This window comes from Chinchilla lanigera, unplaced genomic scaffold (genome assembly GCF_000276665.1).
Source record: "Chinchilla lanigera isolate Chin_1 unplaced genomic scaffold, ChiLan1.0 scaffold00071, whole genome shotgun sequence".
Classification (NCBI taxonomy): Eukaryota; Metazoa; Chordata; class Mammalia; order Rodentia; family Chinchillidae; genus Chinchilla; species Chinchilla lanigera.
The window spans coordinates 7876848-7894510 of NW_004955472.1; the positions used below are offsets into that span (position 1 = coordinate 7876848).

At 40.1% G+C, this 17663-nt stretch overlaps 1 protein-coding gene across 1 annotated transcript in view; it reads left to right on the plus strand.

Annotated features, from left to right (window-relative positions):
* Nucleotides 1-2348: 2348 nt before the first annotated feature.
* Plaa (phospholipase A2-activating protein) overlaps nucleotides 2349-17663 on the plus strand; it is a 35845-nt gene continuing 20530 nt past the window's right edge. Inside the window, exons 1-5 of the mRNA XM_005401157.2 lie at nucleotides 2349-2716; nucleotides 9762-9955; nucleotides 15155-15255; nucleotides 15342-15462; nucleotides 17341-17508. Of these exons, the coding sequence (XP_005401214.1) occupies nucleotides 2568-2716; nucleotides 9762-9955; nucleotides 15155-15255; nucleotides 15342-15462; nucleotides 17341-17508 (733 nt within the window). The 5' untranslated portion in view covers nucleotides 2349-2567. The remainder of the gene's footprint in view (nucleotides 2717-9761; nucleotides 9956-15154; nucleotides 15256-15341; nucleotides 15463-17340; nucleotides 17509-17663) is intronic.

The window sequence follows — 17663 nt, forward strand, 5'->3', positions numbered from 1 at the left end:
TCTATATTTTGTCAGTTCAGTGTGTAAGCACTCCTGCTTTACCAACTGAACATGAGAAGAGAAAGTAATTATTTTGGAATGTTAGCCCACGTATATGGTTAAAGCATCTGTATAAACAATCTTTGGGAAGTACACAGGAAACCAGTAACAATGATTGCCCCCAGAGAGGAAAACTAGATGGCTAGGATTTGAAAATTTGCATTTTACCTCCGTTAAGCCAACCTTTATTCCAAAAAACCTTCAGAAGGAGGGGAAATTCGTCCCTAAAATACTGTCAGTATCACTTGCACACACAAGCCAAATTTCATTGCTATCAAACATTTCTTGGAGCCAGGGATATAGCTCACTTGTGCAGTGCCTGCCTGGCAAGCCTGAGGTCCTGAGTTTGATTCCTGGTATCTCCCGACCCAAAAAAGATTTCTTATTTTAGCTTCCCTAACTTTTTCCTTCTAAATTACGAGCCCTGGAGCATACTGACCCCAATTTTATTTTCATGTAATTTGTATTACTGTTATTTTATACTGAATTTAGGCCTTTTTGTCATAATGAAGGTATCATACTGAGAAAAAAAAAAAATTAATGTAGACCAGGAATCACAGAGGAACTTGAAGAACCCAAATGATAAACAGGTGATGAAATAAGACAAAGAAAACATTACAGATTTTAAAAAGAGAGAAAAAAACATGTTCAAAGAGCGTTTGAACGTGAACACCATGATCTATTCAGGGAAATTCAATATGGGTGAGGCAAGAGAGGTACCAAAAGGAGATGAGCCTAGTAAAAAAGCCTCATTCACTGCTGTACTCCAAGAGTGGAAAGCTAGTAGAGGTTATGGAACAGAGGACTAATATAACTAGATCTATTTCTTAGAAAGATGATCTTGCGGGATGTGATCCATACTCTTAAAATCCCAGCATTCTGGGGAGCGAGGGCAGGAAAACCAGAAGTTCTAGCCTAGGCCAGACAATTTAGTGATCAGCAAGACTCTGCCTCAAAATAATAAAATTAAAAGGGCTGGAGATGTACACGGTGTGAAGTTCCTGGGATCCATACCCAGTAACACACACACACACACACACACACACACACACACACACACACAGGGTAATAATCCTACGTTAAGGTGTAGGCTTGGCTGCACAGCAGACGCATAAAGGCTAGAGAATACTGAAATGATTTAAGGCAAGAAACCAGTAGGTACTCTGAATTTAGGCAGAAATTTCTAATAGACACCGGGAGACACTGGAGCTAGAGTTTGGGGATACCAACCTGGGGATCCAGCATTACAGAGTAGTAAGCAGTCCACCTAGGGAGAGGGGATAAAGGCAGAAGAGATATTTAAATGTCAGTACTTGGGGCTCAAGTCAGTGAAATGGAAGTCACGGGAGCAGTGATTCCAAACCCAAAAAGAGACTTTATTTAAGAAGGCAAAAGTGAAGTAATAATTATGTACTGCAAACATGCACTAATATTTTCTTAGGTGAGAAAACTGCAGATTAACACTTTACAAGCGTTTGTGGACGAGTGAAGTTGGATCCGAGCCAACAGGGTGGAAGGGAGATTAAAACGAACAAGTTAGACCTATCACCGTCAGTGTGGGGCAAGCATTAGCAGTATACGGGGGTTTGGTTAAAAAGTCTCAGCTCCACCTTAATCCTAGTTTATCAACGTACGCGAAAGCAGGCCCCGCTCGAAACAACCGACCGTAGCGCTACCTGCCAAACCTGATGGCGACGAGCTAGGAGACTGGGTTAACTTGAAACGAAGTTCCCAGTCTGAGTTTAAATTCTCTCGTTTTTGTTTTTTTTTTTTAAGTTTTTTTTTTCCTGGTACTGGGAATCGAACTCACGACCTTGCGCTTGCCAGGCAGGCGCTTTCCCGCTGAGCTAAATCCCCAGCCCCAATTCTCTCCTTTTAATTTAAACACAATGTTTAGCTTGAAAAAAAAGTCTCAGGAGACTGCAAAGGTTTGGAGAAAACGAGGGAAATAATCCCAATCACAACACCGGAAACCATTTCTCTTAACGCTCTCCTTGTAAATGACGCGCGGAAACCCCGGGTTTAAAATACCCGGACTCGGCGGGCTGGACGCTCACACGCACACCCCGGCGCGCAGCATAGTGGGACTTGTAGTCCGCGCCCTCGGCCCCGGAATTAAACGGTGCGTCGGTGGCTCGGAAGGGACGGAGTTAGAGAAGAGTCCTGCCCGCGGCGACAAAGCAAAGGGCCGGACACCCTTATCGCCTTCGCCAGAGGCCCACAGGGCAAGGGCTGGCGAAGCTCGCCCCGCGCCGGGCGCAGGTGTGGCGACGCACTCAGATTGCGTCACGGCGGGCCGGGGCCGATGACGAGTTCCGGCGCGCCTGTCAGGCTGCTGTGTCACTCGGCCCGCCCGGCGCGCCCCTTCCCCGCCGCCGCCGCTGCGCGCCGCCGCTCCCGCCCTTCCGGTCTCCGGGCGCCCCTCGCTTGCAGGTCCCTCTCCCGCCGCAGCCTGGCGTGCGCCGGGCCTGCCCTGGGGACGCGTTTCGCGCATCGCCGGGGTCCCGGGAGCCCGACCGACGCCGGCCATGGCGAGTAGCGGCGCCAGGTACCGGCTGAGCTGCTCGCTCCCGGGCCACGAGTTGGACGTGCGGGGCCTGGTGTGCTGCCTCTACCCGCCGGGGGCCTTTGTGTCCGTGTCCCGAGACCGCACCACCCGCCTCTGGGCCCCGGACAGGTGAGCCCGCGCGCCCGCCCGCGCTCCTCCATGCTGGCGTCGGCGCCTCCCTTCCGCCTCCCCCGGCTGCCGCCCGTCGGCCCCGCCAGCTCTCAGCCCCGGCCTGCGGGCGTGCGGGTGGACAGCCGGCGAGATCTGAGTGCGCCGAGCCGGGCCGGGCGGCCCGGGCCTGCCTGCCTTCCGTGACTGGGCTGCTGACGAGCCGAGGGGCCGTGTGGGAGCGCCTGTTTGCTCTGGGGGCTTTGGGAAGAGGAAGTTCCTTTTATAAAAATGTACTGATAGCCTCATCCGACCTTCTAGGTGAGGCACTGGGAAAGCATCTGGATGTCCTTTTCCCCCGAGAAGTTGCACTGTAATCTCTCAAATTTAATTTGTGAAAACCTTAATTCCCAAAAATTGTATTACAGAAAGTTGCATGGACTACTTTCCCTCGCAAATTTTGTTAGTACACGTGTGGAGCACGTAATGATTACATTCATCGCGCGGAGTTGGTGCATGCACACAGTACCCTTTAACTCTTTTTACTTCCCCCTCCCCTGCTTGCCCTCCCTCCATCTCTTGGTCCTCTTCCTATTTACAAAAGTTCTGTCTACTTATTTGTTACTTTCTGTGTTTTATCTTGCTCTTTAAATTATACTTTGCGGTTTTCATGTAAGAGAAACGATGCAGTATTTAAGCTTGCATGTCTGATTTATTTGGTTTAACATTTTGGTCTCAAGGTGCATCCATTTTCCTACACATAAGTCAGTTATGTGACTGACTCTTTTGTGGCAAAAAAATACTCCATTGTGTATAAGCACTGCATTTGCTTTATCCGTGCGTCTGTTGAGGGACATATATGCTGCGTCCAAATTTTAGCTATTAAGAATTGTGGAGCTGTAATTGTGGGTGTGCGTCTGTCACTGTAATGTCTTTAACGCTTTAGGGAAGATACTTAGAAGGGGCATAGCTGGGTCGAGTGCAGTTTCTAGTTTTAGTGTTTTGTGAATAGTTTCCATCTTGCCTAAGTTAGTTTCTTAGTTTGGGATCTGTGGTTTGGAGAAGAGATGAAACCCCACAAGTGTTTATTGCTGTGTAGAGAAGTGTTTGCTTAAGAAGAGCTCCTTGCCTTCAGATGTTATTAGAGGTTGATGAACAAAAGTTAGAGCCAATCAGGTCAAGTTCAAAATTCAACCTTGGTTATAGTTGGTTATAGGGTAATAGTTCAGTTACTATAAGTAGAGAAGCATCAGGTAAGGTCTAACGGAAGAGTTAAGCAAACAGGTAAGCTTAAAAATGTAAAGAAAATGGCTCACCCAGGTTACAAACTAATAATTCAAACAGCTAAGCAAACATTAGAGATAAAAAGGTAAACTCAAGAACAAAGGATGAAAGATTGAGGTAAAAATAGATTAAAAAGTCTTACCTCCAAGAATACTCTTACTCCGAATATGCTAATGTTACCAGAACACCAGGGTTTGTCTGACAGTGAAGAATGAAATAAAGAATGGAGGAAGGAGGTAGGGTGCAAGTATATTTCTTTAAAAGATATAAAGTCAAGGAAGTAAAGCTTCTGCTAGTCGGGAGGGTGTTCTGAGGAGAATACCCATGAGAACTGTGCGTGTAGGGAAGTGGGGGCTGACAGCAGGCTGTCTATCATTGAAAGCTCTAAAAGGTTTGCTCTTACTGGCCTGGGGGTTTTTAAGAGATTTAGAAGGGAGCTTGGGCCATGTGTAAGCAATATAATCTCTACTCTTTAGGAAACTACGTATTTTTTTCCCAAACAGCTGAAGGATGTTTTTGTAAGGCCCCAGGAAGATCATGACTCCATGGACTCCACTATGGGCTCCCTGACTCCATTGTGGGGCTGCTGTCCTTACTACCAAATAGGATCCTAACCCCTGTCTCTCTAGTGGTAATTCCTGCTGTCCCTAACTGTCAGGGGAAAAGGATGAAGACTGCTTTGGCTGCTTTGCGGTGTACAGGGGTGGTGAGAAAGGGTCAGCAGTCGGGCATCCTCCAGGGGGCGTGTCTAATGCCCTGTGGTAAAAGTCAGATGAGATCTCTCAGGTGGATTCAGTCTGCATAACCGTCTGAAGTGTAACAGATTCTAGGTTAGAGGAGACGAGGCAAACAAGATTTGAATAAACAGCATCCAGAAACATAGAGGAGTAGCAAGAATATTAGTGCAGATATGAAGGGTCTTACAAGGGTCCGAGCATACCCCAATAGGGGAGCGCTTGAACCTAGACTGGTGAGAAACTGTTTTAGGAAAGAAGCCCAGGTTAGAGATGGGTCCAGACATTGGGAAGGTGGTTGTTTAAAGAATTAGATGTCATAGAGGTCACTGGCAACAGTGCATCTTACCCTCCAGGAGAAAGGCAGAGAGTATGATATAAGAGTTTTGTACACAGAAAGTAAGAGGCCTGTTCCTGTGAGGCAGACAGCAGTGGTTTTGCCCTGCAGTCAGGCAAACTTAAAGGTAGATTGTAAGGCTGTGTCAGTGGGGTGATGCTGGATTGTAAGTCTATGTCAGTGGGGTGATGATGTAGGCCCAGGGTGACCTTGGGTCTACAGAGAAAAGTGTGGTCCCAGAAAACCAGTTATGTATGCACGGGAGGCCTTTAATGGTATGATTGTACAGGGCTTGACAGGTATTGTTTCAGGTGATGAGAGTGTAAAAAGAAAACCTAGAGACAAGGTAATGTCTTATTGAACACAAAGCCTAAACACTGAGAGAGATAACCCCAGTATGATTATTGGTGTCCTTTAGTTTTAACATGGAACCTTCTGTCCATGTTCCTGAATAGTTACGGCGTTTGTTTCTCCACCAAAAGGAGTAGTGTGAGAAGTTGAGATACGTAAAGTGCTTATCACTGTTTCAGGTTTCCACTAAGGTCCCCCGTCTTTTTTTAATCATAGTCCCATACATCTTGGAAGGAGACATTACAGAGGGAGAGTCCAAGGAACCCCACTGTGGATCCCTGTGTCTTCAAGATTAGAGAAGCAATAAGAAGGCTAAGTAGAGATGCAACCTGTCCTATAGGCTGATAATTTAGTCCAGAGGGAATATTTTTCCAGTTGGGGAATTGAGGTTGAGGTCTGTCTCACAGAGGGTAGGAGGGCCAGGCAGTGGTGTATCAGAAGGTCGTAAGGCTGTTTGCTCAGGCTCTTGGGGTCAAAGAAATTTTTTTGAGAATGCATTCCAGAGAGGTTGTAGGAGCTGAGACTGCACTTCCCATTTTTCTGATAAACATCAAAAGGAAAGAAAGTATCCCTTGCTTTCCCTATTGAAGTAACTCTCTGGCCAAGGAGTCCCTTGGCCACCTGTGAAGTCCTAGTTGCTACTGACTGCAAAGAAAGATTGAGAGGGGGTGAGGCTCCTGGATTAGTTGCTCTGACCAGTGTTCCCTTTGATCTTTCTTGTGTCCCTGAAATCCTTTGGTAGTGAGCAGTAGTTGGACATCTTTACCCAAACTGAAATACCTCTATAAGTGAAACTGAAAATCAACTGTTAGATCCTCTGTTACCTGCTGAAGGGCAATGAAGGCTAAAGTGGGGCAGAGTCCTGGCAGCCAAGAAGCCAGGCAAAATAACCATTTAAGCATTCGTTAGAGCTATATTTGCCATCAAACAGGAACTCAAAGCAGAAATTTTACCTAGGTCTAGATGGTTGTCTGTCTGTTAGGCTGTTGCCAGCATGTGTCTTTTGTCCCCATCGAACAAGACAGAAAATTATATTCAGCTATGGTGTCACATCTTGTCCTTGCATTCCCAGCACAAGAGAAGATGAAGGACTGTTGTTGAACATCAGACCAGAGAGGGGAGTTGGGACAGGAGGTGGAGTGATTGATGACTTAAGAGTCAGTATTATGCCCCTTGAATCACCTTTGAGCTGCAAGGAGGTTTAGAAGGAACAGTCTAGGCTCAACCAAACCAACAAGAGCAAAAACTTAAAATAACCAAACATACCTGTTTCTTTTCATAAACTTCATTCTCTGCGAAACCTTTCTCGACATACGTGAACCTCCTAGTATTGCTGCTGTCTTTCCTTTTTCCATTCTAGTAGAGGAAAACCTTATCATGTAAAATCTCATACCAGAAATCTATCTTCATACTTAAACTTTCTCTGTATTCACTTCTTTCTGTCCTCCTTATTGATTTCTTTCTGTAACAAGCCTAACAGCTACTTGCATTTTAAAATGTCTTTAGCACATGTTTTTTTCTTGGTCCTTGAATGAGTTTATAGATGTTTACATTCTAATTAGGTCTGGGTGACAAGTAGACCTCCAAGTGGCCTTGCATCCTTACCATAGCCCAAGTAGAAAGCAGCAGAAGTTAACCCCGTAATTGTAGTTTACAGCTATCCCAGTGCACAAGAACTGTTTTAAACATATCAGTTAAACAAAAAATACCAACTCAAATTGGAAGCTAAAAGTAAATTTATCAGTCATCCAATTTGCCTCAATGAACTTTTAAAAATGTATTTATTTTAATTTATTCTTTGTTTTTTATTATATGTTTGTAGCACATACTGATGCCTCCGTGGGCTCTTGCTAATTCATGGAAGATTGCTAGGAAGGTTTGGTCCCTCTCTTGGGATCCCTAGAAAGGAGTTAATCCCAGCATTATTATGCAATAAGAATCTTTCAAGAGCCTTTTTTTCCATCAACCTCAGAAATTAAAAGAATAGCCTTTACCTGAAAGCACCAGTTTATCTGACATTTTGGAGGCTAGGACAGTAATTTAGCAAGTGAGAGTGGTAGAAGAGTTTGAGCAATAGGTAGAATATGACTCAGAAAGGAGACAACAGACTATAGGCAAGACCCCGAGAACTCAGAAGCAAGCAGTGCAGAATTTTAGGGTGTAGGAAAAGATTATGCAACAAAGATATTTTATCCTTTTGTTGCACAAACATAAAACATAAACATAACATGTATGGAAGTTGTCGTAAGCCTGGCAAGGCCTACTGTGCTGCATCCCTTGACCCAGTTAACCTTCTAAGGGAGTCTTTTGAAATGGCAGATCCCTGATCGCTTTTAACTACCTTACCCATGTTCACAAGTGTGTGACCAAACAGTTAAGATGAGACAGCAAGATAGAGGTCCTTCTTCTGCCTCAGCTTCCAAGAGAGGGAGTCATGATAGAGAAAGATGATTCGTTCCTCTCATGCCTGTGGTGAGTTAAAGGAGCCATGTGTCCAAGGACTGCTGGGTACAGAGGTGCAAGAGCACAAAGAACAGAGATTATTCCCTCACCAGTGGAAAGATCAAATCAGGAAGGAAAACTGAGGTACCACCGGGCTGACATTCCGTTCATTTGAGGGGGGTTTGGCTCAGCCACCATCAGTGAAATCTGTCCCCCAAACTTTGAAGATCAGTGACCTTACTAATCACCTTTAACTGGTTGCTAGTCGCAGTATTGTTTTGAGCAGAAAGCTGCAGTCACTTGAGCTGGAAAGGTAAGGGCTTACGACTACAGGAGAGGTGAGGAGACATATCAGTTGCCACCGGCCTCTTTATCTACACCTCTGTGACTAGAGCAGCAGTCAGTGATCACACAGAAGATCTGAAATTCGGAAGACAGGATCTTTTTAGGACCTGTTTAGCTTCTGTACTTGTGTGTAAGCTGCTCTAGGAGCAGGTGCGTGTATGCCTGCCGTGGGGCTGCCAGGTGAGGGATGGGTATAGTTAAGAGCTGACTTTGATCAAAGTGAACTCCAAAGGGCTATGAATGTAGATAGCTCCCTGTAGAGCAATTGTTCGGCATGTGCAAGGCTGTGGGTCTGATCCCCGGCACCAAAAAAAAACAAATTTCATTTTATGGCCCATGCTTCCTCCTGAAAGTTGAAAACCTTCAGTTGACACCGTTGTCTCACATAGGATCATCAACTGGATTCTGCAATGCAGTTGTTTGTTTAGGAGAGAGATAGATTACTGGTGCTTCCTAGTCTACCATCTTCTTATATCCCTGTCCAGTTCTTGTGCTCTGAGGGGATGTACTAGTAAATTGGTTTTCCTGTTGCCTGGTTAGAACTCTTGTTTTTTTTTCCTCAGTCCCCGAAAGCCATTACTGCTTTTCTGTCCGCTTTAAGGTATTCAAAGTTGTATTCTTTTTTTGTCTATTCTTCCTGGCTTTGTTAGATCATGCCTTTATTGAAATTTTAACTACCTTTTATGTTTAAACTTTTTTGGTGTGGTTTGTGAAGAGAGCAAAAATAGAGGAGTGTGTTCAGTCTTCATGTGGAGCCTTATCTCTTCATGTGCACTTGCTGTATTCCCTCCAGCTCATCTGCAGGCTCCGTTTTAGCCTGAATTAGGGGTATGACTCTATATCCCTTTCAACAGCTACCTTACTGCTTTCTACATCTGATACCATAATTTCTTGTTTGACTTCCAGCAGTGATGCTCAGTGATAGGGATGATATGGTAATCCTAAGGCAGTTATTAATGCGCATGTCCCTACAGCAGCCCTCCGTGTATTCCTGTGTTAGTTCCTGTTTTACATGTGGAGAATGAGTGATATTCTAGCTGTTGTAAATATATATACTGTACTAAGGAGTACTGAGGTAATGCTTCATAGTGTAAAAAGTGTCCTCACCGTAGTGAAGGCTTCCGTCAGCGGAGTCTGTTATCTTCACCAGGGCTGTCTCAGAGGGAAGGTCACTGATGCCTAGAGTGAAGATGGACCATGAGAAAGAGCGACTCTTTTCTTTTTTTTAATTTTTATTAGTATATATTTGCAGGATAGAATGATTGCATTCTTTGTGCAGGAAAACCGTTTTTGATACTTATTTTATCCCCTTTCCTTCCTTGTTGTTTCTGTTAATTAATATACTTTAATCAAGGAAGCATTTATCAAACTTTTCCTAATGTGATCTAATCCTCTAGAGTACCTCGTGTAAATTATTTAATGTTTCACGTAAAAAATGAAATATTCTTAAAATAATACGTACTTTACAGTTCAGCCTGGACACCAAATGAAAATTAGTACTTTGACAGTTTATGTCCTGGGTAGGAAGTCAGGGAATAAATACATATATCTGTTAATTATCTTGTCTTTCCAGTCCTAACAGGGGTTTTACAGAAATGCACTGTATGAGTGGCCACTCTAATTTTGTATCTTGTGTGTGCATCATACCCTCAAGTGACATATACCCTCATGGACTAATTGCCACTGGAGGAAATGACCACAATATCTGCATTTTCTCACTGGACAGTCCAATGCCACTTTATATTTTAAAAGGTCACAAAGATACAGGTGAGTATAATACTTGAGTATTTTTCTATCTGAAAAAGTTTCATTCCTTTGAAAATAAAAATCACATATCCATTTTTTCAGATTTTTTAGTATATCTTGTTTTGCCTATAGCCATGGCTTGATAATGAAAAATGTTTTTGGATCATTTTAGTTTTGTAAACTTCTTCACAGATTTATTTGTAAAGTGAAAGGTTGACATGCTTGTATATATAAAAAGTACATAGGTTGAACCCAGGGCTTTGCACATAGTAGGCAAGTGTTCTGACCGAGAGCTACATCCCTACCCTTTTTGTAGAAAGTAAACTCTCCAGTTACAAAAGGAAGAGGCTGTAAAATTTTAATATAATTTATAATTTTGTTTTTAACAGTTTTGTGCAGTAAGGTTATTTACTTGGGAAAATGACTAGTTCTTTACCTTTTGACTTTCATTTCTATGTTTATGTAGAAAATTATAAAGACCCAGACAGAGGAAATGTGTTTCAGGACTTTGTATCATTATTTAAAAATATTTAATACTTCGGGATACCATTTTCTATGATTTGTTATAATCCTGATTCTGGTTTATGTGTGACTTAGCAGTTCTTTTATAAAATAACATGATTAATCTATACAGATAAATAATGAGAAGCAGTCAGACATTACACAAATGATAAATCTTTTAAACATTTTTTTCAGTGAATCTTTATTCTAAAATTTAGATTTCCTGTTTCCACATGTCAAGAAATTTTTTATTTTGCTCTTTTCTCAACCACTTAAAACTATAAAAAAAATTGTAGTTTTTGTGGACTATAGAAAGATATATCTGTATCTATCTGGGATTATTTTGGACATGACCCGTAAACTTGAAGAATTTGTAAAATGTGTTGAATTTTTAATACAAAGTTACACAACTTTTAATTATTAATTTATTTTTCTGAGACAGTGTCTCACTGTGTAGTTCAGGCTGGCCTTGAATCTACTGTGTAGCCCAGGCTAGGCTTAAACTTACGGCGATCCTCCTCTCTTAGCTCTTGATAACAGACATGCACCACCATACCAAGCTTAAGAGTGATGTAAGTTACTAACATTTGTATATGGAAGTCCTCAGATATATGTAAAGTAGAGTCTTGGTATATTATAATGTACTGTTAAATAAACATATAATAAAGCGAATAATATAATGATCCCTTCCACTCATGAATTAACATAGTTTTAATTTATCAGCATATGTCCTATTTTCTTTCATCTTCCCCTTCTACCTCAAATATTTTAAAATATTTTTGTGGGGGTACTGGGAATTGAACCCAGGGCCTTCACATAGAGCTGCATCCCCAACACTTTTTCTTACCTAATCTTTATTTGGAGACGTGGTCTTTAAATCTTTTCATCTGTTAAATGGAATAATAACATCTGATTTATGAAGTTGTTGCAAAAAACACATTTTTATGGTGTTTGATACATGGTAAGTACTTCACTTAGTTATTATTACTCAGTAAGGGTTTCTGTCTTCTGCTTTGTAGAGGTTCAGTACTCCTACATGTTCATGACTTCATGTTACACATTTTACATATTCTGATTTTCCTTTTCCCCTGCTGTTCCATTTACTTTTTATCATATATATTTATCGTAATGATGTGGAAATTTTTTTCTGGACCAAAGTAGGAAATAGGAGATACTAATTTAAATGTAATTGTAATTCACTTACAATTTTAAAATTATATTCTTACCAAAGAAAAAACTATTTTTTCCTAAATTTAGTGATCCCCTTTTCTCATTTTCTGTATTAACTGTTGCAAATTTTTTGCATATATTTCAGTAGGTCTGTGAAACACTTTTTATTGTGTATGTTTACAGTACATAGTAGTGATATTTATTTGGGGAACTGGTACATACATCTAATCTTGATTAGTTTTGATCTCTTTACTTCCTTACCTTTCCCCCTCCAGCTCCCTTCTCTAACCCCCAAAAGCTTGCCGCCTTATTTCCTACCATTTCTGCTTTATTTTAGTCATTTATTGGCTTAATGTTTCAGTGTCTTATATGAGACAAACCATGCACTACTTAACTTTTTATGTCCAACATTTCTTTTAGCATAATATTGTCTAGTTTTATGTTTTCCTACAAATGACGTGATTTCATTCTTTATAGCTGAGTTATGTATACATATATATCACATTGTCTGTATCTATTCATCTGTTGACAGGCATCCAGGCTGTTTCCAGAGGTTAGCAATTGTGAATTTCACTGCTATAAAAATGGGTATTCATGTATCACTATAATCTGATGTTTTTAACTGTTTCAGGAATAGTGTGTGTCCAGAAGAGATACAGCAGGTTCAGATGGGTTTTTTTTCCCTGTACCGGGAATCGAGCTCACGACCTTATGCTTGCCAGGCAGGCGCTGTGCCGCTGAGCTAAATCCCCAGCCCCAGCTGGTTCAGATGGAATTTCTGTTTTTAGAAGAATTCTGTTTTAAAGGAATTGTCATACTACTTTCCATGGTGATTGTACTAGTTTGCATTTCCAGCAAAACTTGTTTTTTCCCATACTTTGCCAAAATTTTTTTTTCTGGGTTCATTCTGACTGGAGTAAGATGGAGTCTCAGAGTTGTTTTGATACGCATTTTTCTAGTGGCTAAAGCTGCTGAGCATTTTTCATGTACTTATGGGCCATTTGAACTTATTTTGAGAAGTATCTATTCAGTCATTTTCCCATTTTTTAAATTATGTCATGGGGGGGTTAGTGTTTTTGTTCTTTATATATTCTAGATATTAGTCCTTTATCAGAAGAGTAGTTGGCAACTCTTTTTTCCCACTCTATAGATTATTTTACTCTGTTCATTTTTTTCCTTTACCATGCAGAAGCTAATTTTTAATTTGATACAGTCCCATTTGTTAATTCTTGATAGTATTTCCTGCACGGTTAGAATTCGATTCAGGAAGCCCTTATCTGTGCCTATGTCTTCAGATGTTTTCCTGTTACCTTTCAGCAAAGTTTCTGGGGTTTTTGTTGTTGTTGTTGTTTAGTTTTAAATAATTTTTGATTGCTGTACTGGAGATTAACCCAAGGCGCTAACAAGCTATGTCCCTGGCCCTTTTTTATTTTTTTTATGTTGCAACACATTCTTGCTAACACACCAAGTTGCCCAGGTTGGGTTTAAACCTGTAATCCTTCTGCCTCAGCCTCCCTGAATGCTGAAATTACAAGCCTGTGCCACCACGCCTAGCTACGGTTTCTTTTTGTGTATCTAAGTCTTTGATCCATTTTGATTTGATTTTAGAATGGAGTGAGAGCTATGGATCTAATTTAATTCTTGTGTACATGGACACCAGTGTTCCTAGCACCATTTGTTAAAGAAACTCTCTTTTCTCCAATGTATGTTTTTGGCCTTTTTATCAAAAGTCAGATGGCTGAAGGTGCATGGGGTTGTTTTTGTGTCTTTAGTTCCATTCCACTGATTTACATTTCTATTTTTGTGTCAGTACTATACTGTTTTTGTTACAAAGCTTTGTAGAGTAACTTGAAATCCAGAATTGTGATGCCTCCCATTTTGCTCTTTTTTGTTCAGCATTGCTTTGGCTATTCTGGGTCTCTTCTAGTTCCACATGAATTTTAGGATTTTTTTTTTTCTAGTTCCGTGAAGGATGTTGGTATTTTAATAGGGATTGCATTGAATCTTTAAATCACTTTTGGTAATATGGCCATTTTAACATTAATCCTGCTGATCCAAGAACAAAGGATGTCTTCCCGTTTTCTAATGCCCTCTTCAGTTTCTTTCTTCTCAGTACTACAGTGTTTCACTTCCTTGCTTATGTTGATACCTAAGTACTCACTTATTTTTGAAACTGTTGTGAATGGAATTGTTTTCTCGATTTCTTTCTTTGTAGGTTCATTATTAGTATGTAGTAATGCACCAGCTGGTGTGTTGGTTTTGTACCATGAAACATTATTTTTTCAAATATTGCAGCATGTAAATTGGGATGAGCTGGGTTATGGTAGAGTAACAATTGTCAGATGTCAGTGACAACAGAAAAACATTGCTCATTCACCCTAAGTATTTAAGATGAATTAGTAAGGAGACTTTTTGTCAGGTTTTTTTTCAAGGACTCAGGCTGATAGGGACTATATGTCTACTTGTACTTTAGTAGTTACTGCAGCAACAAAAGGGCAGCTTTGTTAACAACGCACTGGCCCCTAAAAGCATAGACCTTTGAAGTAGAACCTACCATCTCATCTACTGACTAAAGCGAGTATGCCTTTACCAAACTTGAAAGGGAGGAGGAAAGTACTTTTGATCACCAGTTATTCAGCTTGTTTTCTCTCCTACAGGTAAAACAATCCACTTTTCCCCCAACATCAAACAATCCAAAATTCTCATCCAGTCACAACATGAGGTTTAAGGTTAAGAATCTCTAGATGATCTGTGGGCTGAATGTGCGTATGTCACCCACCCCCAATATACAGTGTGGAAATGGAATAAGATAATCAGTAAGCATTCTCATTCAGAAAAGGAAACAGTACAAAATAGCAGCTTCTTGTCTATAGTCATTCTGAAATTCAAGTGAGTGGTTCTTTCACGTATCTTCTGCTCTGAGAGTAGGAGACTTGTGATCAGATCCCTCTGGTCTCAAGAAATAGGCTCCTAGTTCATTGTTCTTTATGGCTCTGCTTTGACTTTCTGGGATACTCCATTCTAAGATAATTTTCATATTTATAATGTTAGCTTGCATAGTTTTACATCAAGATAAGATATTTAATTAACTCTTCCATTACTGTTGGGTGTGAATCGTGGTTCCAGGTTTTGGTGTGTATGTCATTTTAATGAAAGTGATTTGAGCTATCTATATAGACAGGATTTCAAAATCATTTCTCTTCCTATTGTGTCTTAGAATGGATCATGCAGCCTACTTAGTCTTGTTGACTGACTCATTTTACAAACTATGAGTCAGAGGGTCAGTATTATCCCTTTGGTCAAACTGGTTATACGTGGCACTGGTCTGCCTTGCACCCAGGCATTCTGGCACCAGATCCTATGGCTTTGTTTACTGTGTCCTTCTGTGTCTCCATTGAGTTCATTCTTAATTGTCTAAAATACTATCACTTCACAAAGGGGTTTTTTTTTTTTTTTTTTTTTTAAGAAATTGCAATATTTTAATAACTTGCAAGGTTGAACATTTTCCTACATGCAGATATGTTAATCAAGGACTTTTTTCCCCTCTAGTTTGTAGTCTTTCATCTGGAAAATTTGGGACATTGCTTAGTGGTTCATGGGACACCACTGCTAAAGTCTGGCTGAATGACAAATGCATGATGACCTTGCAGGTACAGTATTAATTGCAAGTACTCTAGATAATAAATGAGTATGATGATTTTGTGGCAACTTAAGGTGGTGCCTGTTTTACTCATAGGGCCATATGGCTGCAGTATGGGCAGTAAAGATTTTACCTGAACAGGGCTTAATGTTAACTGGATCAGCAGACAAGACTATTAAACTGTGGAAGGCTGGAAGATGTGAAAGAACGTTTTCAGGTAAGATCAGGTGAACAGCTTTTATAATCATTACTTCTTGTTTGCTCAGATTTTCTTTCTGGAAAGATTAGAAATTTAAACATGATATTTGAAGCTGGGTGTGGTGGCGTATAACTGTAATCCTGGTACTCTGGAAGCCTTAGGCAGGAGGATCACAAATTCCAGCCCACCCTTGGCAATTTAATGAGGCTCTTTCACAGTAGAAAATTTTAAAAGGGTAAGGGATGTAGCTTAGTGTGGAGGCCCTGGGTTAAATCCACTGTACCAAAAAAAAAAAAACAACAAGTATTTGGAAAACATCAGTGTATTTGAAACACTTAATTTGGGCACATTTGATTTTTCTGAAAAAATTACGTATATGTATATGTGCTTTTTTATATTATAATGTGTGCAACTTTTGGCATGCAGTTACATTTTTGGTTTTTGTTTTAACATATTCAGACAAAAAATTCAAGCATAAACCTTACTGATGGTGGGTCAGTGGTGTATTATCTTCGTAACTAGAAGAAAGCACCATTACTACCTTTATTTTGAAATACATTGTTTATTAATAACACATTTTGGGCTTTGTTTATGTGGTTTTATGGTAGGAATTTGTTTAAAACTCTAGCTGTTAAATAATACTGTTCTGAGGCATCTGCTCATTAATTTCATGTATGTGTGTGTGCATATGTATGTATGTACTGGTGATTGAACCCAGGACCTTGCACATGCTTTACCACCGAGCTACATCCCCTAGCCTCTGTGCTGACTAATATTAACATCACTGATTGATTTGTGGCACACTTTTATTGTTGGTGTGTAAGGTTTGTGTGTGCATATGTGAGTGTACTAAGAATTGAACCCAAGACCTTTGCAATGATCTGCATCTCCAGCCCTCCCTCATTTATTTTTTGTTTATTTATGTATTTTTTGAGACAGGGTTTTGCTAAGTTGGTCAGGCGAGGCTTGAAGTTGCAATCCTGCCTCAGCCTCCTAGCACGCTAGGATTACAGGTGTGCACCACCATGCCCAGCTTGGTGTAAGTTTTTTTGTTGTTGTTTTCCTCTATTTTCTCCTTAAAAGTTGACCACGACCTACATAATACTTGAGGAAGTCCCTTTGTTCAGATAAAAGTATCTGCAGATGGAAAGTAGATAATAATTAAGCTTCCCTCTGTTTCAATTTCAGTAAATTCTATCAATCAGTTGATCAGTTGATATCATCATTTGTGATAATTAGTCTAAATCAACAAATACTGAGCATGAGGAAGCATTTTATTTTTATCGTACTGGGGTTGAATCTGGGGCCTCCTACATGCTTAGCAAGTACTTCACTCGCATCCTCTTTTATTGTACGAAGTGGTCTTGCTAAGTTGCCCAGGCGAGCCTTGAAATAGTGATCTTCTTGGATTATAGTTTTCTGCCACAGCACACAGCAAGCATGGGAAAGTTTTGACTTCGCAGCTCCTTTATTGGATCACAAACTTTGGAGAATTTTTGTCTTTAAACTTAGGAAATATTTACTCTTTATTCTATATTGTTATATTTTAATATTGTATCTTTTATGAATTACCCTATTTATTGGGAAAGAAAAATTGAAAATGAATTGTCAGATGAAAATGAAGAATTGTTAAGATCAAAATACTGTTTCTAGGTTTTAGGAAAAAAATTGAGAAGATGATGATTATAAAATAACTTCTTGGGACTGGTAATAAAAGATTGGTGTCAAACCTAAAATACAAATTTCATTTACCAGAAAACAATGATGAAATTTCTCTAACTTGAAAAATCGTTTCTTTACTATTCACAGCTATAATTTATAATGTTACTAAAATACATAAAGCTATCAAACAAATTATATATTTTATTCATTTACATTATTCTTTTTTAAATGTAGGGCATGAAGATTGTGTAAGAGGTTTGGCAATTTTGAGTGAAACAGAATTTCTTTCCTGTGCAAATGACGCTAGTATTAGAAGGTGGCAGATCACTGGAGAGTGTCTTGAGGTGTATTATGGACATACAAATTATATTTATAGCATATCTATTTTTCCAAATTGCAGAGGTAAGATGATCTTGTGTGTTAAAATTTGTATTGTGCGCCATTCCATCACATTCTTGGGACGAGGAGAAGAGGGCTCGTTCCTTAAATCAGTTTCCTGTTATGACTGAATAATTTAGTAGCTTTATTCCCATATACCTTCTTTTTTTTTTTTTTTT